A 21255-nucleotide genomic window follows, 5' to 3' on the forward strand; every position below is an offset into this window, starting at 1 on the left:
ACTCTTCTTAAACGGTATTAATACATGTGTGGATTCTTCCCCTCTATGGCTTGGGACCAAACTACCTTCTCCCGTGAAAATGTCCCTGGGTTTTAAGACCTTCTGGAGAGGCGCTTCTTGGAAAAGACCACCTCGAGCGCCTCCCTGCCGCCCCCTTGCCTCTTAACGCCCCCCTAGGCAATCCCACCGCCCCCAAGGGGGCAGTACCGCCCACTTTGGGAACCACTGCACTAGATGGACCCTCGGTCTGATCCAGCATAAGGGCACTTCTGATGTTCTTAACCTATGTAAAACACACACAGTACTCCACATAAACAACATTCAAAGCAAATTATATTCAAATACAATAAACCCAATAGCATAATCAATAAATCCATAAAAAAACAAATAAAGCTCTCGCTTCTACCCCCAAAATACGCACAAATACGTATTTAACTGGCACCTAAATGAGATCTGTGTGGGTTGTAATCGAATCACTATCAGAAGAGTGTTCCAAAGCCACGTTGCCACCACCGAAAAGGCTCTGCGAAGTGTATTAGCCCCATAGGCCACTTTCCTCAAGGGCACCACTAACAAAGCTCCCCCGACTGGTCTTAAATCCTGGGATGGACAGTACTTGGGAAGGCATTCATTTTGTCTCTTTCTGCCCAGCAGACCTGACTTCCTGTGGGCATCTGGTCAGCTACGGTGTGAACAGAAGGCTGGACTAGCTAGGCCTTTGGTCTGATCCAGCATCAGGACACTTCTTAGGTTCTTGTGTTCTAAGGGCCACAACTCCATTCCTTAGCTCTGGTTGGCAGTGTGTGAGATGGCATTCGCCCACTCTTGCCCCAGTTAAGACTGGGAGTAGATCCAGATGATCCACAAATAGCGCAACTGCTCAGAAAGTATGGTTGCCACGGTTCTGTCGTTACCTCCTTAACAGAATTTTTTTTTTCCTGGAGAGAAAAAGGACGATGGGGAAACAGGAGTGGAAGGTGATGTCATCTGGCCTCCCCAGACAATTGTAGGATAACGCCTTGTTTGGAAGCACCCTTGCTTAAAAAAGTGGGGCAGGGTGATCCCTGGTCAAAGAAGTCTTTCTCCGGAAACTGGCTGCAGCTCTCTCAATGCAGAGAAGTCCAGGTTGCTGAATCGAGCGTTGGCCTTCAAATCAGTCGCAGTTGGGGTAATTTATTCCGCTTGCAGTCAACTTGCGGAATTTGGATCCCCCAGCTACAAGCTGCAAATTGACACAGCGCCTCGAGAGTCCTGTCTTTCGCTCAAAGCTCTCTCGCTCTTTTTCCAGCCTTGATTTGCATAACCAAGCCGCGACGGGTTTATTGCACTCCAGACGGAAAAGCTTCGCCTGCCCGGGCTTGCTTTGCTGGTTCGTCTCTGCTTGGAAGCAGATTGTTTGGAGAATTTAATGAAACGCTGAGGCGTTCTTTATTGTCAGCCCATCTATAGAGTGGAATTAATGGCCTATTAAAGCCTGTGCGTGTGCGTCTCTGCGCGCTGCCAGCAACTGTGGGCGGGTTCGAGTGAAAGCAGAGAACCTCACCTTTTGAACTCCAGCAAAGGGAGCTGAGATGCGAATGCTGCAGCATTTACTGGTCAGTCAATATACCACCCAGTAGGCTGATGGGAAACGCCCACCATTAGCCTCCCCGGTTCCCCGCAAGTCCTGGGTTTGGTCCTGCCATTTGCAGAGGCCCTCAAGATCTGGTGGATCTCCTCCAACCTCAATAGCTACGGGGAGATTGGCTGGAGGCCAGTTGCCACAGCATCTGTTGACAGGTTTCATTATATATGCACTGCGGGCTGAAACCCTGACCCACGTGAAACTCTGGGTCCCCACGCTATCTCGTTGGGCCCTCTCCAGCTTTATTGACAGACTGAAGTTCTGTTCCCAAGCCCCACCCTGGCCTCCCTCAGAACAAGCAGGAGAAAGACTTAGGAAAGCTAGTCACTGGAGACAAACCTGGCAAGCCTCGGAGGGCTAGAGCACTGGTTTTAAAGAAGAGGTGGGGTATAAATTTAATAAAACGCAGCAGCTAGACTGCTGACCGGTACATCTTACAAGCACCATATAACACTGGTCTTAAAGGAATTGCACTGGCTGCCTGTACGCTTCTGGTTGGAATTCAAGGTGCTGGTAATGACCTGTAAAGCCCTAAACAGTTTGGGACCTTGAGGAAGCGCCTCTCCCTATATCTGCCTGCCCAAGATTTGAGATCTGTTGAAGGAGCACTCTTCCACGTCCCACCAATGTGAGACATATGCTATGCTGGGACGTGGGACAGGGCCTTCTCTGTGGTGGCACCCCGGCTGTGGCATGCCCTCCCCTTGGAGGCCCGACTGGTGCCGGCACTGGTTTCATTCCGGCGCCAAGTTAAGACATGGCTTTTTAACAAAGCCTTTGATGGCTAAATGCACCACGCCTGTACAAAGTTTTAATTGTTTTAATTGGATTTACTGTTTTAAAACTCTCTGCTGGTTTTAGCTTATTAATGGTTTCATTTGTTTTTATCTGTGTGTATTTATTGTTTTATATTGTTTGTATGATTTTATTTATTTATTACATTTTTATATACTGCCCATCAGCTGAAGCTCCCTGTGCAGTGGACAATTAAAAACTATACAATACCGCACAGTGAATTTAAAACACTGAAAGTTTAAAAGGCAATATAAAACTAGCTGCGTTAGAAACCAGGGAAAGCCTGCGTAAAAAGGTATGTCATTTCATTTTGTTTCTTTATTGTTTGTAGCCAATGGCCATCACAACATCATAAAACATTAAAACATTAAAACATTAATCTGATTAAAACCGTTGAAACGGTAGAACAAGTTAACACATTAAGCAAAATAGAGCAGCAATAAAACACGTTATCTTGAATCAATGCCATACTCTTTGTGCTATTGTCTACCTTACCCGAGGTCAGAATCCAGACCTGCCGCAAAAGTTCTCCTTAACTTTAATGCTGCTAGGGCAAATAGGGCCACCCTGTAGCTTACAAAGTTGTCTGTGTCTGCCAGCAACCACCTGGTTTTGAACTCTTCCGTGTGGCCTTCAAGGAAGTTTAGAAAGGGGAGGATGAATTTCGTCCGTGGTGATTTATAAAAGTGGCAGTGAAGAACATAATGAGCCAAGTCCTCAACTTGGCCTGCTCCACATAGGCAGAAACGCTCACTTACGGGACATATACAATACCGTACAATGAATTTAAAACATTGAAAGTTTAAAAGGCAATATAAAACTAGCTGCGTTAGAAACCAGGGAAAGCCTGCGTAAAAAGGTATGTCTTTAGGAGACGTTTAAAAGATATTATGTTTTCCACACAAGCGAGGGTCCTCCAGAGGGTGGGGGCCACCACAGAGAAGGTTCTTCATGGCGGCATTCTGTTCGTTTCGGAATGGCCAGTAGGGCCACCTCTGAGGATCGTAGTTGTCGTCTGGGTGTGTATAAGTAGGGTGACGATATGAAAAGGAGGACAGGGCTCCTGTATCTTTAACAGTTGTATTGAAAAGGGAATTTCAGCAGGTGTCATTTGTATACATGGAGAACCTGGTGAAATTCCCTCTTCATCACCACAGTTAAAGCTGCAGGTGCCCTGCCTGTCCTCTTTTAAATCTGATCACTCTAGTATAGCTCCTGCACTTTAACTGTTGTGAGCAATAGGGAATTTCACCAGGTGCGACATGCATACAAATGACACCTGCTGAAATTCCCTTTTCTATGCAACTGTTAAAGATACAGGAGCCCTGCCCTCCTTTTCATATGATCACCCTAATTAACCTTTAAGCAATATAAGCACATGCTTAGGGCACCACAGAGTACCGGTACCATAGCTGCAGCCATCTAATTTTTTTGCTTTTGCATTCTCCCCCCCCCCCCTTAATAACAGTTGTATTAAAACTTTAGGGTGACCCTATGAAAAGGAGGACAGGGCTCCTGTATCTTTAACAGTTGTATTGAAAAGGAAATTTTCTGCAGGTGTCATTTGTATATATGGGGAACCTGGTGAAATTCCCTCTTCATCACACCGGTTAAAGCTGCAGGTGCCCTGCCCTCTTTTAAATCTGGTCACTCTAGTATAGCTCCTGCAGCTTTAACTGTTGTGAGGAAGAGGGAATTTCACCAGGTGCGACATGCATACAAATGACACCTGCTGAAATTCCCTTTTCTATGCAACTGTTAAAGATACAGGAGCCCTGTCCTCCTTTCCATAGGGTCACCCTAGGAAATGCATCATTTAAAAAAAGGGGGGGCAAAGGAGGACAGGGATTTCCATAATTTATATGTACAGATGCAAATTTGGAAATAATTATTATAATGTAAATAGAAGTACGTCTTGCCATGATGTTGAAAACTGGGAGCAGGTGACCTCTGCACCTACCTGTTCAATCTGTGGTCCAGGTGCTAACTGTGGATAGGCGATGGTTCTTCTCTTTCAACTAGACTTCAATTAGACTCAGCCCTTTAAACAAAGGATGCAGTCAAATAGAAGCTGGTCTTCCGTAAAAGTGTCCACACCTTAATTATCATCGTGTGCAGCTAACCACTTTGGGAGCCCCTCCTGCTTCCACTTTGGAAACATGGGTAACCAAGATGTGCTACGTGTGTTTTCCAGACCCTCATGTTCCTTGTCAAAGAAGCCATAAAGACCCAGATCCAAAGCCTGCGTGATATTATTCAGCATGAGATCGAGGTCACCTTTGAAATCTTGCAGCTGAAGCTCCAGAAGAAGGCTTTGACGCTCAACCCACCTGCCCCGTATCCTCCACCTCCCTGTCCTGAGGAGCGAGGAAAGAAAGCTAACAAACCTCCAAAGAAGGTGCAAGGGAAGCCGTCGGAAATTAAGGACAAGGGGGAATCGAAGAAGAAGAAGAAGAAGGAGAAGAAGAAGTGAGGTTCGCATGGAAGTTCACTTCTGCACCCCTCAGGAGTGGGCAACTTGAGGCCCTGCAGATGTTTTGACCTACAATTCCTATCAGTCCTGTCACTGGTGAAGGATCAAGGGAGTTGTAGGAGAGAACATCTGGACAACCACAAATGGCCCAGCTGTCATCGATGCATAACGGAATGAGTGTTTCTCCATTTCAGACGTTCTACCAGCCCTGCCTTTATGGCTGATTCTCTGGGTCGTACCACTTCAGACTGTAGGTGGGGGCTCACGTGACCAGATACTTCTCCATAAGATTAAACAAAAAATCCCTCCATGGGGTAAACTAGCATGTCAAGGATTTCAGCTAGTCTTCTCCTTGACGTGCTTATTTTTACCATGGGCCATTATTTTTTTATTTTTTTATCCACAATGTCAAATCTCTCTCTCTCTCTCTCTCTCTCTCTCTCACACACACACACACACACACACAGGGTCTGAAGTGGTATAGACCAGATGCAGGTGAGAACAAGCCCTAAATCTCTTTGTTTACAGGGACTGATCTCCGATCAAATAAACCCAACCAGCGCAAGTGGGCCTAAACGTGTGTTAAAGTTTGAGGGATCGCTATGCATTGCTCAAAACTGAAGTTCCACGACCTCATTCCTTTGTTCCTCTTTCCATTTTGTCTTGGGATGGACGGTGCCCCCATATTGGGTCTTGTATGTTGCTCACAGCGAGCTTCCTCTGCCTTTTTCTGACGTCCAGTGGCAGATGTCTTTCCAATAAACCAAGTGTTTCTTCCTCCTTTTTAGTCATGCCTGCGTGTGTTGCTGGTGTGGTGGTTTTAAATAGCTATGTAGGAGTCAGTTCACATTGAAAGTTGGGTGTGTGTGACTATACGGACTACTTACCCCTGTCATGGCTGCATAGTGGCGCTACGTCGTTTATTTGACGCGACCGCCAACTCGCACCCACATCAGGCTTTTACCCCTGAAACTGCTTTTTCACCGTGTTGGTTTACCGTGATTTTTAAAATTGCTCTGAGGTCACCATGTTGTTCCTCCGCCTGTCAGTGGCGGCCTTGGTTTGGGTTAAGCCAGTGGGCATTGCTGGGGGCGGATCGAAGCCCAGGATAAGTGCAGGAACACAGAGCATGGGGCGGGCTTGAAAAGAAGAATTGCTGCCAGCACCGTGGGTTTTTTTGGCCGCACTAGACCCATAGAATAGTAGAGTTGGAAGGGGCCTTTAAGGCCATCGAGTCCAACCCGCTCACTCCTGCTGTCTAAATTTATCATTCTGACCCTGCAGGACTTTGAGAGATTCGGCTACAAAGCAGCGGCATATAGACACACACACACACACCCCAGGGCCATCCTAAAACCAATAGGCCCAAGTTCACTTAACCAGGGTGACCATATGAAAAAGAGGACAGGGCTCCTGTATCTTTAACAGTTGCATAGAAAAGGGAATTTCAGCAGGGGTCATTTGTCTATATGGAGAACCTGGTGAAACTCCCTCTTCATCACCACAGTTAAAGCTGCAGGAGCTATACTAGAGTGACCAGATTTAAAAGAGGGCAGGGCACCTGCAGCTTTAATTGTTGTGATGAAGAGAGAATTTCACCAGGTTCTCCATATATACAAATGAGACCTGCTGAAATTCCCTTTTCTATGCAACTGTTAAAGATACAGGAGCCCTGTCTTCCATTTCATATGGTCACCCTAACTTCACCCTTTGTCGGATTGCAGCCTTTGGCCCTGATCCAGCTTCACGTGGCACATAAATATAGAATCATAGACTAGTTCCTCTCTATTCGGCCATGGTTAGGCCTCATCTAGAGTATTGCGTCCAGTTCTGGGCTCCACAATTCAAGAAGGACACAGACAAACCAGATTCCAGCTGGACATCAGGAAAAACTTCCTGACTGTTAGAGCAGTGTGACAATGGAATCAGTTCCCTAGGGAGGCTGTGGGCTCTCCCACACTAGAGGCATTCAAGAGGCAGCTGGACAAGCATCTGTCAGGGATGCTTTAGGGTGGATTCCTGCATTGAGCAGGGGGTTGGACTCGATGGCCTTGTAGGCCCCTTCCAACTCTGCAGTTCTATGATTCTATGATGTTGGATTCCTGCATTAGCAGAGGGTTGGACTCGATGGCCTTGTAGGCCCCTTCCAACTCTGCTATTCTATGATTCCATGATTCTAGTAGAGTTGGAAAGGGCCTATAAGGCCATAGAGTCCAACCCCCCGCTCAGTGCAGGAATCCACCCTAAAGCATACCTGACAGATGCTTGTCCAGCTGCCTCTTGAATGCCTCTAGTGTGGGAGAGCCCACAGCCTCCCTAGGGAACTGATTCCATTGTCATACTGCTCTAACAGTCAGGAAGTTTTTCCTGATGTCCAGCTGGAATCTGGTTTGTCTGCGTCCTTCTTGAATTGTGGAGCCCAGAACTGGACGCAATACTCTAGATGAGGCCTAACCATGGCCGAATAGAGAGGAACTAGTCTATGATTCTATATTTATGTGCCACGTGAAGCTGGATTATGTGCCACAGCCACAATGGATTTGTGCGCATCGTGCTGCTCACGATTTTCAGGCGTTGAAATCCTGAGCATTCAGGGACGGGGCTTAAAAAGCCCAATAAACAAAGAAATAGGATCAAATTGACGAGGCACGTAGCGTAGGAGAGTGAGCAGTATTTTGTTTTTTAAAAAAGCAACTCAGATATTTTAGGCAAGAGTCAGGGCCTCTCGAGATGGGATTTGCCGTCTCTTCCCCGTCCCCCCCGCCCCCCGCCCCACCCAGCTCTTCCTCTTTGGGGAACTCTTGCTTCTACCCTTTCATCAACAAATCAAACAGGAAAGTGGGTCAGATTCAGAGTCACACCCTTTCCCCCCTCTTCCAAATCTTTGCTTTTAGGTTTCTCGGTTGTCTATGCTTTAGCCTTGCCCTCTCCTTCCCTGGGGTTTCAGGGGAAGATCAGACACTATTTTGGCTAGTGACCATCATCGGAGCAGATTTGGCCGTTTCCTTCCTGCGAGAAAGACCGCAAGAAAACGGCTGCGGTGCAGAATGGCAGACCCCTAGAAGCGACTGAAAATTCAAAGGAAAAGCATGCGGAGGAAAGCAAAAATGGCAGACACTCCAAATATGAAAGGAGCAGCTTCTTCTCCTTCTCAGCAATGCTACACCAGCCTCTTCCAACCTGGTGTCTTCCCTATGGGTTGGATTGCAACTCCCATCATCCCCAGCCTGCAGGCTGGGGATGATGGGGGTTGCAACCCAACCCATCGGGAGGACGCCAGGTTGGGGTGGGGCTGCTCACACTAGTGGAGGTAAGGCGACCTTCTGAAAAAGAGGACAGGGCTCCTGTATCTTTAACAGTTGTGAAGAAAAGCGAATTTCAGCAGGTGTCAGCTGTACCCATGAAGCACCTGGTGAAAATCCCTCCTCATCGCAACAGTTAAAGCTGCAGGAGCCCTGCCCTACAAAAGAGGGCAGGGCTCCTGCAGCTTTAACTGCTGTGAGGAAGTTTCACCAGGTGTGGCATGCATACAAAGGACACCTGCTGAAATTGCCTTTTCTACACAAATATTAAAGATGCAGGAGCCCTGACCTCCTTTCCATAGGGTCATCCTACTTCAACAGAAATAAATATGCCTGATCATCAGGGGAAGAATGTGACCAGGTGACTTCCTGTGTGCTCGCTCAGTCAGGTTATCTCTGGGTGCTGCTAACCATGGATAGACAACTTCAAGGCCATTGCAGTTCCTAGCATTTTTTTGGTATTTATCGTTAAACTAGCTTTGGACTGGACAGCCCTTCAAGCGTTAGCTCTCAGAACTGAGAGCCGAGTAGGTTGACTCCTTCAATGTGTACTTTGTCAAGGAACACACCAGGTTGGCGAATACACCAGGTTGCGTCCAGTTCTGGGCTCCACAATTCAAGAAGGACGCAGACAAGCTGGAGCGTGTTCAGAGGAGGGCAACCAGGATGATCAGGGGTCTGGAAACAAAGCCCTATGAAGAGAGACTGAAAGAACTGGGCATGTTTAGCCTGGAGAAGAGAAGATGGAGGGGAGACATGAGAGCACTCTTCAAATACTTCAAAGGTTGTCACACAGAGGAGGGCCAGGCTCTCTTCTCGATCCTCCCAGAGTGCAGGACACAGAATAACGGGCTCAAGTTAAAGGAAGCCAGATTCCAGCTGAACATCAGGAAAAACTTCCTCACTGTTAGAGCAGTATGACAATGCAATCAGTTACCTTGGGAGATTTTGGGCTCTCCCACACTAGAGTCCTTCAAGAGGCAGCTGGACCACCCTCTGTTAGGGATGCTTTAGGGTGGATTTCTGCATTGAGCAGGGGGTTGGACTCGATGGCCTTGTAGGCCCCTTCCAACTCTGCTATTCTATGATTCTATGAAGTTAAAATTTATTAATGAATTAAATGTTGCAACATGGAACTCCAGTGCAAAATGCAAATTAAGAGTTCCCCGAACAAAGGGATCCTCTTGAATATAGACTCTGATTACATCACTTTGTTAGTAATATCATTGGTCAATGTGCTGATCTCTAATGGATTCTACCGGTCCCTACTGTGTTAATCAAACTAGGTTACAATAGTTATTATTATTATTATTATTATTATTATTATTATTATTATTATTATTATTTCTTACCCGCCTCTCCCTTTGGATCGAGGGATTACATTGCCAATACAAAGGTAAGGGGAATACAATTCATACGTCACAGCACCTTCAAATAGAGGAGTGTCCTCTGTAAAGTAGGACACATGGCTGTGGCCAGGACCAGGCATCTCTAAATCTGAGAGGCCTACGCTGGGATACGAGCTGTTGTATTTTACGGGATATTATTTTGCATGTGGTTTTGTATGAGCTTCTGGGGAGCCACGAACATGTGTTCAAAAGAGGGATTAAAAGAGAGAGAATGAGGACGGGGAGACGGGGAGTGAGGGGGGGGCGTTATTTTTCTCGACGTATAAACAATTCGTGATTTCTCCTCAGCCCTTCACTTGAACATGAAGGTAGCACCAAGACTCATAACATCCGGTTGGAGGGGCCGGCTCCCGTTATCAGGCAGGAAACACTGCTGGACACATCCTCTCCTCAGTCTCGGACGCAAAAGTCACCTCCAGTGGCAGCATTTGGCAGGAAAACACACAGCGGCTGTCTTATTCCTTCTCCTTAGCATACAGCAGGACCCTCCCTTGGCAGCTCTGGGAAAAAAAATATTCCTCTTCTTTTCCTCCCCGTTCCAGATCCGGCTGGGAGAAGGTTTTCTTCCTAGCAGAACTGCCAGGTTCATATGGCTGGTTTAACTCATAGGCACAGGATTTGCATTGGTGCACCCACATTTGACAGAGAGAGAGAGAGAGAGAGAGGAGACCCCTCTTAGAATCATAGAATCATAGAATAGCAGAGTTGGAACAGTCCTACAAGGCCATCGAGTCCAACCCCCTGCTCAATACAGGAATCCACCCTAAAGCATCCCTGACAGAGGGTTGTCCAGCTGCCTCTTGAAAGCCTCTAGTGTGGGAGAGCCCACCACCACCCTACGTAACTGATTCCATTGTCGTACTGCTCTAACAGTCAGGAAGTTTTTCCTGATGTCCAGCTGGAATCTGGCTTCCTTTAACTTGAGCCCGTTATTCCGCGTCCTGCACTCTGGGAGCATCGAGAAAAGATCCTGGCCCTCCTCTTAAAGCTAGCCTTTTGCCTCTCCGTTTTGAAACCGGGTCTCCTGCAGTAACTTGTAGCTTGGTTGACACGTGCAGGGGACTGAGGTGGTAGAGTCCTGTAGTGATAGACTGGGCTGTACCATCATCTCAGGCTTTGGGGAGGGGAAATCACTTCCCCCGACGCTCCCCTTTGTATAAAGCAATAAAAATAAGAATCTGATTATCAGAAAAGTAGCACAGGAGACCAGTGTGTATCCTGTGCTTCAAGGGTGAAGTTCCCTAAAGCACTTTTTCACTTTTACAAAAAAAAAAAAAAAAAAAAAAAATTAACAATCTTTTATTGGAAAATTTTAAACAAAATAAAACGTAGATATTTACTTATTTATTTATTTAATTTAAGCATTTTTATGCCGCCATTCAGCCAAAAGAGGCTCTCACGGCGGCTTACAAAAGTATTTCTTGACAGTCCCTGCCCACAGGCTTACAATCTAAAAGACATGACACAAAAGGAAAGGGGATTGGGAGGGAGGAGGATTCCAGATTTCAGCTGGGCATCAGGAAAAACTTCCTGACTGTTAGAGCAGTACGACAATGGAATCAGTTGCCTGGTGAGGTTGTGGGCTCTCCCACACTAGAGGCCTTCAAGAGGCAGCTGGACAACCCTCTGTCAGGGATGCTTTAGGGTGGATTCCTGCATTGAGCAGGGGGTTGGACTCGATGGCCTTGTAGGCCCCTTCCAACTCTGCTATTCTATGATTCTATGATTCTTCTAGTGCCTGTTTGGTTGGCTGGGGTGTGGTGGTGGGGAGCGCACACATATATGCCCCAACCCACCTACCGACCCAGGGCAACTGGAAGAAGGGACTGACCAACTCTTTTAACCCAGCACCATAGCCCTCATTCCTATTCCCACGCCTCCCACCAATGAACGCCATTATTAATTTTTTGGGGTGTGTGTGTGGATGAGATCCTAATCGTGCATCTCTCAGTTCACATTTCATTGTACCCTAACGGCCACGGCAGATGGGAAATGGGGAAAGAACCCCTTAACCATGCGGTGGAGGACTTTCACTCCACTGACAGCTGGCATAATCTGTCAGAGGCTGTCTGCTGGCAGTGGTGAGCCGGGACACCCCATTTATTTATTAAAAAACATATTTAGGCCACCTTAAGGGTACAATTCCTCCCCAATCTCTGAGCTTTATCACACCAGCGTTACACTGTGCAATCTCTGCGAATCGCGTGCAAAGGACTCCGAAGTTTTCCGGCTTATAATCTGCTTTTATTGTGAAGAACTCTGAAGTTTTCCAGTTTATACTCTGCTTTGACTGTGAGTACTCCCATGCATCCTGGTTTAATGGTGCTTCAAAGGCAAAAGACCCACCCTATTTTGATACTACTTTTCGAGGGAATCTTTTGTTGTTTTCCGAGCGGCTACAGGGTTGGGTGTCCCTATGAAAAGGAGGACAGGGCTCCTGTATCTTTAACAGTTGTAGTGAAAAGGAAATTTCAGCAGGTGTCATTTGTATATATGGAGAACCTGGTGAAATTCCCTCTTCATCACAACAGTTAAAGCTGCAGGTGCCCTGCCCTCTTTTAAATCTGGTCACTCTAGTATAGCTCCTGCAGCTTTAACTGTTGTGATGAATAGGGAATTTCACCAGGTTCTCCGTATATACAAATGACACCTGCCTGCTGAAACTCCCTTTTCTATGCAACTGTTAAAGATACTGGAGCCCCGTCCTCCTTTTCATAGGGTCACCCTACTACTGGGGGCACAGGAGCAGGATTTGATAGGTTTAAAGAAAACTTAAACAAATGCTTACATCTGCATAAGCTTTAAAGATAAAGTCATCAAAATTGGCACAGTAATAGATATTAAGGAGAGCTTTAAGCATACCAAATTTGAATCGGATTGGGTCATCCGTTGATTTTTTAATGATTTTTTTACATTTTGCCCCTTAAACCCATTTCCTGGTATGCAAAGGATCTTAGAAGTGCTGCCACCCGTCTCACAACAACAGCGACAGCCTAGCGCTGTAGGGGATAGTTCGAGGGAAACAGGTACGTGGGATGAAAATCTCAGACACCCCTTTTTCTCCCCCTCTCTTTCTGTCACCTCTTTCTCTCTCTTCAACACCCCTCGTCTCTCTCTAAGGCCACAGCTAGACCTAAGGTTTATCCTGAGATCATCCAGGGTTCGTCCCTGCCTGAGCACTGGATCCCCTGTGTGTCACCTAGGTGAACAGGTTTGACCCCTGGACGATCCAGGGATAAACCTGAAGTCTAGCTATGGCCTTATTCTCCTTCTAGCACCCTCTGTCTCCAACAATCTCTCCCCCCTCTCTCCCGTCCTCTTCCTCATCTTCTTCCCCATCCAGTTCCATCTGGGACTGACAGACTAGTCAGTCTGACATCCATCCCTGGGAAAATTCTGGAGCAGATTATAAAGAAGTCAATCTGTAAACACCTTGAAATCAATGCGGTGATCACTAGAAGCCAACATGGTTTTGTCAGGAACAAATCCTGCCAGACTAATTTGATCTCATTTTTAGATCGGGTAACCTCCCTTGTGGACTGTGGGAATGCTGATAGGCTGGAGTGCTGGGCTGAAAACAACAGAATGAAATGTAATAGGGATAAATGCCAAGTTCTACATTTAGGAAACAGAAACCAAAGGCACAGTTACAAGATGGGGGATACTTGGCTCAGCAATACTACAAACGAGAAGGATCTTGGAATTGTTGTAGATCACAAGCTGAATATGAGCCAACAGTGCGATATGGCTGCAAGAAAGGCAAATGTTATTTTGGGCTGCATTAATAGAAGTATAGCTTCCAAATCACATGAGGTACTGGTTCCTCTCTATTCGGCCCTGGTTAGGCCTCATCTAGAGCATTGCGTCCAGTTCTGGGCTCCACAATTCAAAAAGGACGCAGACAAGCTGGAGCGTGTTCAGAGGAGGGCAACCAGGATGATCAGGGGTCTGGAAACAAAGCCCTATGAAGAGAGACTGAAAGAACTGGGCATGTTTAGCCTGGAGAAGAGAAGATTGAGGGGAGACATGAGAGCACTCTTCAAATATTTCAAAGGTTGTCACTCAGAGGAGGGCCAGGATCTCTTCTCGATCCTCCCAGAGTGCAGGACACGGAATAATGGACTCAAGTCAAAGGAAGCCAGATTCCAGCTGGACATCAGGAAAAACTTCCTGACTGTTAGAGCAGTACGACAATGGAATCAGTTACCTAGGGAGGTTGCGGGCTCTCCCACACTAGAGGCCTTCAAGAGGCAGCTGGACAACCATCTGTCAGGGATGCTTTTGGGTGGATTCCTGCATTGAGCAGGGGGTTGGACTCGATGGCCTTGTAGGCCCCTTCCAACTCTGCTATTCTATGATTCTATGATCCATCAATCTTCTGGGAAGGGACTGACTGTTTTTGCCGGAGTTCTGAACTGATCACTTGGCTTTCGAAATTAGGCAAAGGCCTTTCGGGGCACAGATTGCCCAAGTCTGCAGAATGGACAGTAACAAAGGCTTTGGCTGTCCCGCCCGCCTGTTATTATGGAGAGAGCTGTTGAGGTGCATAAGGAGAAAACTCTGCCAGAGGCTCTCCTGTTTCCATCTGTGCTGGAGGGGAGAGGATTAAAGAGCCCTTTGCATGTAGATAAGGTAGGGTGACCCTATGAGAAGGAGGACAGGGCTCCTGTATCTTTAACAGTTGCATAGAAAAGGGAATTTCACCAGGTGTCATTGTATATATGGAGAACCTGGGGAAATTCCCTCTTCATCACAGCAGTTAAAGCTGCAGGTGCCCTGCCCTCTTCTAAATCTGTTCACAGTATAGCTACAGTATAGCTTTAACTGCTGTGATGAAGAGGGAATGTCACCAGGTTCCCCATATATACAAATGACATCTGCTGAAATTCCCTTTTCTATGCAACTGTTAAAGATACAGGAGCCCTGTCCTCCGTTTCATATGGTCACCCTACATAAGGGCTTCATGATGGAGAAAAGGGAGTGATAGGGGACTAGACTGGAAGGTCCTGGCATTGGTAATTGCTTCCCTTTAGGTAGGGTGACCGTATGAAAAGGAGGACAGGGCTCCTGTATCTTTAACAGTTGCATAAAGAGCTTTATCATACCAGCGTTATACTGTGCAATCACTGCAAATTGCATTCAAAGGACTCCGAAGTTTTCCAGTTTATAATCTGCTTTGACTGTGAAGCACTCCCATGTATCCTGCTTTAATTGTGCTATAAAGGCAAAAGACTCGCCGTATTTTGATGCTCGTTTTCGAGCGTATCATCCAAGCGGCCACTGGGGCACAGGAGCAGGATTTGAAGAAAAATTAAACAAATGCTTACATCTGCATAAGCTTTAAAGATAAAGACATCAAAATTGGTACATTAATAGATATTAAGTAGAGCTTTAAGCATACCAAATTTGAATCAGATTGGGTCATCCGTTGATTTTTAATGATTTTTTTACATTTCTCCCCTTAAACCCATTTCCTGGTATGCAAAGGATTTTAGGAGCGCTGCCGCCCAGTAGGAACAACAACGGCGACAGCTTAGCGCTGTAGGGGATCATTCGAGGAAACAGGTACATGGGATGAAGCTCAGAAAAGGGAATTTCAGCAGGTGTAATTTGTATATATGGAGAACCTGGTGAAATTCCCTCTTCATCACCACAGTTAAAGCTGCAGGAGCTATACTAGAGTGACCAGATTTAAAATAGGGCAGGGCACCTTCAGCTTTAAATAGTGTGATGTGTAGGGAATTTCACCAGGTTCCCCATATATACAAATGACACCTGTTAAAATTCCCTTTTCAATACAACTGTTAAAGATACAGGCGCCCTGTCCTCCTTTTCATATGGTCACCCTACTTCAGGGTACATTTTCCAAGCAACAAAGGCCTAATCTACACCAAGCAGGATATTGCACCATGAAAGCAGTACGAAAGCAGTGTATATACCGCTTTCATGGTGCAATATCCTGCTTGGTGTAGAGTAGGCCAAAGACTTTTGCAAGACAGCTCAACTCCTCAGCGAGCTTTGCAAGACCTTAGTTCATTTTCCGGCTAATGGACTCAAGCGTCTGAATCCAGAATGAAGGTCATCTTACAAGCAAACCTTTTGCGTGTTCCCAGTGTGAAAGCCACAGAAGGCAGCATCTGCAGCGTTTCCTCTGCAGACAGGTTTTTATCTCTGAAAATCCTGGAACTGGCATTCAAGGGCAGTGAGGGAAAAATCCATCATCTGTTTCTTCAGCTTCGAGGAAGTGGTCTCCTGGGGATGTACTCACTCACACATGGGCCGACTTCCAGTGGCTATCCGGGAAGGGTGAGGCAACGATGCCTCAGGATTACTAACGCAGCAAATTTGCATGACAAACATACGGGCCGGACCATAGACTGACTGGCCCTGGCTGACCAGTAAATAAAAATCTATCAAATCGATTTCCCCCAATGCTTTTGATTCAGTCTTTCTTCCTTTGAATGGAGCTTATGCAGGCCAACGTCCCGGGAGTTTGTGTCCCATGCATTGAATGCAACACCCTTCCACTTTGCTCATCTTCACGACACCCGGAAATTGCCACCAGCGGCAGCTGCTGCACTTTCCTTCGAGGCTGGGCCACGCCGCCATGGAAAATGTGCCCGAGAGAGAGACACTTCTTCCTTCCTTCCTTCTGAGTCACTATGTCCAGACAGCAGCTTCCCTCCTCATCTACACAGCTGGGGGCATTTAACGCTCCGCCTAATCTGCAGCAGCAGAACTGGAAAAAGAGACCCTCCCTAAGAAAACAGGCTCTTGAATCCTGCCCTGTTTTATTTCTCATGGTACTAACCCTCTGCCTGAGGCACACGGAGGAAAATCGCGTTTGCTTCCCGTCGCTTCTCCGCCCACGCATTTGTCCCTCTTTACTTCCTCTTTTGAAAGACGAATCAAACAACGATCTGATCCCACCGTTTTTCCTGCACGCAGCATGAGATAGCGGCAACTTCCGCCTTTGAAAATAAGTCGGACTTACTGGGGTGTTTTTTATGGTGCAAAGAAGGCAATAGGGAGGCACTTGGGAGGCAGACGATGTCGTGAGAGGGACCCGCGAAAATCCGTGAGTGCCCAGGAACAAGCGTGCAACAAAATGCTCATCTGATGGCACTCTGAGTCTTCGGCCTGCCGCAGTAACCTGCTATAAAAGCTACAATATTAATTAATGAGAATTTCTGAAGCATGGGGGGAAAAACACAAGAACGCAATTCGGGGTCGGTTCGTTGCTTGCTTCCGCACGTCGCTTTAACGAGGGTTTGTTAATTGCTGGGTGGCAAGATCCTGTCCTAGTGATAAAGGTGCTGCCAGCATCCAGGTGCCGGCCAGCACATTTCACACAACCCTTTTCTGCATGCTTGCCCAATTGATTGTTGTTGAATGACATGTGTTTCTTTCCTCTCCATCAATAAGCCATCGATGAGAATTACGCCTGGCTGATGGATGAATGTCATTCAGGCTTAGTTAAATCTCTTTGTGGTTTCCAAGAAAAGCTTTTAATAACGCAATTAAATGCAATTAAGCGTTTCATAAAGTAATGATATGATTAGACGTTACTTGTGCCAGTGTGCCAAACGGCAGCGGCTAATGACAGACCAAAACGGTTGCCGCCTTCTTATGAGCCCAGGGCATATCTATGCCATAAACTTTACATTAGATTAATTGACTATTCCCTGTGGATCTTGGGTGGATGGGACTATGTGTTCCTCTCTGAACTACCAACCTCCAGGATTTGGGGGTGATTGAAAGCCACGGCTGTTTGTGATACAGATATGCCTTTCAGGATGCATTCTAGAGAACTGAATCAGTGACACAGGTTATCTGCCTAGTTACATTCTTATAGTGACAACATTAATAGTGGCTAGATTCCTTCACCCTGATTCCAGCTGGACATCAGGAACAACTTCCTGACTGTTAGAGCAGTATGACAATGGAACCAGTTACCTAGGGAGGTTGTGGGCTCTCCCACACTAGAGGCCTTCAAGAGGCAGCTGGACAGCCATCTGTCAGGGATGCTTTAGGGTGGATTCCTGCATTGAGCAGGGGGTTGGACTCGATGGCCTTGTAGGCGCCTTCCAACTCTGCTATTCTATGATTCTATGATACACACATCCCTACTTTAATGAATGCTTATGGGGGTGATGTAGGGATTTTACAGCATGCTATTTATGTTTAAGTGCAAAACCAAGGAGTATTATTTTTTTCATTCATTCATTCATTCATTCATTCATTCATTCATGTTGCATCCGATGAATTGAGACAGACAGACTGATAGATGTGAGCCGGCGGTGACCGACCAAGAATGAGAACTTGGGGTTGTAGTGGACAGCTCAATGAAAATGTCAACCCAGTGCACGGCCGAAAGGGAATTGAGAATAAAACTGCCAGTGTCATACAAATCTATGGCGCAAGCACACTGAGAATACTGTATGTACAGTTCTGGTCACCACACCTAAACAAAATATATTGTAGAGCTGGAAAAAGTGCAGAAAAGGGCAACTCAAATGATCCAGGGGCTGGGGTTATATCAACTGGGATTGTTAAGCCTGGGAAAAAGGAGGGCAAGGGGAGACCTGATAGAGGTATATAAAACGATGCGTGTTGTGGAGAATGTGGATAGTGAGACATTTTTCTCCCTCTCTCATAGCACCAGAACCCAAAGGGTGCCCCTGAAGTTGATTAGTGGGAGATTCAGGACAGATAAAAGGAAGTGCCGAGTTTCTCCTCCGAGGGAAGCTCGGAGGATGGCAACAAGGGAGAGGGCCTTTTCAGTGGTGGCCCCCCGACTGTGGAATGATCTCCCGGATGAGGCTCGCCTGGCGCCCACATTGTTATCTTTTCGGCGCCAGGTCAAGACTTTTCTCTTCTCCCAGGCGTTTTAACAGCATTTAACAAGATTAAGTTGGTTTTTAATGGACCCCAGAACTGTTGTTTTTAAATGGATACTGTTGTTTTTATACTGTTGTTTTTATGTTTTTGATGGTTTTTAAAGTTTGTATACTTTTTAATGTTTACCATTTTTAACTGTTGTAAACCGCCCAGAGAGCTTCAGCTGTGGGGCGGTATATAAATGAAATAAATAAATAAATAAATAAATAAATAAATAAATAAGTACTTCTTTACACAGTGTATAGTTAAACTATGGAATTCACTACCACATAATGTGGTGATGGCTACCAATTTGGATGGCTTTGAAAGGGAGTTGAATTCCTGGAGGTGAAGGCTATCCATGGCTACTAGCCCTGATGGTTGTGTGCTGCCTCCAGTATCTGAGGCAGTAAGCCTGTGTGCACCAGTTGCTGGGGAACATGGGTAGGAGGGTGCTGTTGCACCATGTCCTGCTTGTGGGTCCCTGGCCGATGGCTGGTTGGCCACTGTGTGAACAGAGCGCTGAACTACATGGACCTTTGGTCTGATCCAGCATTAGGGCAGTTGTTATGTTCATATAGCCCATATGTAATAACTCCTCCTAGGTTTTCCTGTAATGGAACAGGAAGGGCTGTGGCTCAGCAGCAGAGAGCACCTGCTTTGCATGCAGAAATCTCAGGTTCAACTCCCTGCATCTCCGGGTAGGTCTGGAAATATTCCTTCCTGGAGAGACATTGCTGGAGAGACAGTGTCAAATATCTGAAAGGCTATCCTGCAGAAAATGGAACAAATATCTTTTCCATTGCATTTACCGTGTTTCTTCGATTGTAAGACGCCATCGATTGTAAGACGCACACTAATTTCAGTACCACCAACAGAAAGAAACAAACCCTAAGACACACCCGCGATTCTAAGACACACCCCATTTTTAAAGATGTTTATATGGGAGGAAAAGTGCGTCTTAGAATTGAAGAAATACGGTATATCCCACCTTTTTTCCTCCATAAGTAACCCAAGGGGGCATATATAATCCTCCTTCTCTCCATTTTATCCTCCCAACCACAACCCTGTGAGGTTGGCTGGGCCGAGTGTCTGCGACTGGCCCAGAGTCACCCAGCGAACTTCCATGGCCGAGTGGGGACTAGAACCCGGAACTCCCGACTAATTTTGACTAAAGATGAGTAAGAACACCCTGTGGATAGGAGTTGTTCGACAGTGGAATAGCCTGCGTCAGATGGAGATGGATTCACCTTCATTTAGAGCAGGGGTAGTAACTTATGCCTCTCCAGGTGTTGTGGACTACAATTCCCATCGTCCTTCCCCATCAATTCTGTCAGCGAATGGCGATCGGATTCGTGGGCCAAAACACCTGGAGGGCCTTAAGTTGCCCACCCCCGATTTAGAGCATGAAAGGAAACGTGTGGCCCTCCAGAGGTTGTTGGACTTCAACTCCCATCTGCCACAAGCCAGCTTAGTCTTGCCATCTTATCCTGCAAGGGGAGGAAGCTCTGGAGAGTCGCAAGGCAAGTGGCCACCCCAGCTGCAAGCTGCTGTTATGGCTTTGTTGGGTTTCCCTCGCCTGTGGAACTTCTCAGCTGCCCCCTTACAGACTCAGGGCGTGCAAAGAGCTAGCCCACCCCTGGCTGCAGCAACTTTGTGGGCTGGGGCCTAAAGAAGAGTACATGAGGGTGAGGGCCTGGGCCTGCCCCCATCCCCTGCTCAAAAGGAGTAAGAGGGGCTGCTTGCTTCCAGTTTTGGCCTGCGGTACCCTCACACGTAACGTCGTGTGAGGGTACCGCCAGTCTGCAGCAACGAAGGTGTGCGCGACATAACAGACCCTTTACACCAGGCCTGTCGCTTAAACCCTCCTCAGGCCCAGCGCCACCACTTGAAAACCTGAGGGAGGCTTCATTAAAACCTTTCCCCTAGCTATGAGGAAAACAGGTTTAATACAGGATCTGCTCTAAATATACCGTGGGCATAATCTGGTGTGGGTGTTTAATAACTGTAAGGCAGGTAAATAATGCCAAGCGGACACGTGGTATTTGGTAGCTGGCAAAATAATAATAAGTTTATTGTTGTTTAAAAGCTTTAAATCAAATATAATACTTTCAGTCCTGCTTGATCTAAACTCTCCACACGCCAACCACCTCACTCTCCTTACAGCAAACTCTTCAAACAACTCTCCCCCACTAATACTACCTCACAAACTCCCAACACTCTCCTTATATACTCCTTCACCCCCACACACACCTATTACATCATAAACCACGCCCACTCAGTTCTAACATTCCATATTTACCAGGCATACTAATTCAGACTTATACAATACTAGCTGTACCCGGCATAACATACGTCGTTGTAGCATATCTTAAAGTTTATTGATTAAATATCATTGTGGGGGCGCGGTGTCTGGCAGACCTGGGGGGCACAGAGGTCTGGGGGAGGGAGAGCAGGTGTCCCCCTCTCCCCGGGGTTCCTGTCAGCTCAGCTCGCATGAGATTAGGCCGGGGCCTCAGTTCGCAGCAGGCGAGCAGCCTCCCACCTGGCCACCAAGGCCCCCGGCCGTGCCTCACTCATGCTCCGGACCATGGCGCTGCCCCCTTCGTGGGGGGGGGGAGCGAAGAGGCAGAAAGGGGGGCAGGATTGGAAAGTCCGGAAAGCCCGGAGGAGTCGGGCGAGGGGGTTAGCAACCTGTATCAGCTGACGTTACACGTTGTTACTGTTGCTTAGCAACCTGTATCAGCTGAAGCCTTTACAGAAACATACCTA

At 46.8% G+C, this 21255-nt stretch overlaps 1 protein-coding gene across 1 annotated transcript in view; it reads left to right on the forward strand.

Annotated features, from left to right (window-relative positions):
- C4H8orf74 (chromosome 4 C8orf74 homolog) overlaps positions 1-4892 on the forward strand; it is a 42183-nt gene extending 37291 nt beyond the window's left edge. Inside the window, exon 4 of the mRNA XM_063125369.1 lies at positions 4614-4892. Within this exon, the coding sequence (XP_062981439.1) occupies positions 4614-4892 (279 nt within the window). The remainder of the gene's footprint in view (positions 1-4613) is intronic.
- Positions 4893-21255: the final 16363 nt, after the last annotated feature.

The sequence above is a fragment of the Elgaria multicarinata genome, chromosome 4 (assembly GCF_023053635.1).
Source record: "Elgaria multicarinata webbii isolate HBS135686 ecotype San Diego chromosome 4, rElgMul1.1.pri, whole genome shotgun sequence".
NCBI lineage: Eukaryota > Metazoa > Chordata > Lepidosauria > Squamata > Anguidae > Elgaria > Elgaria multicarinata.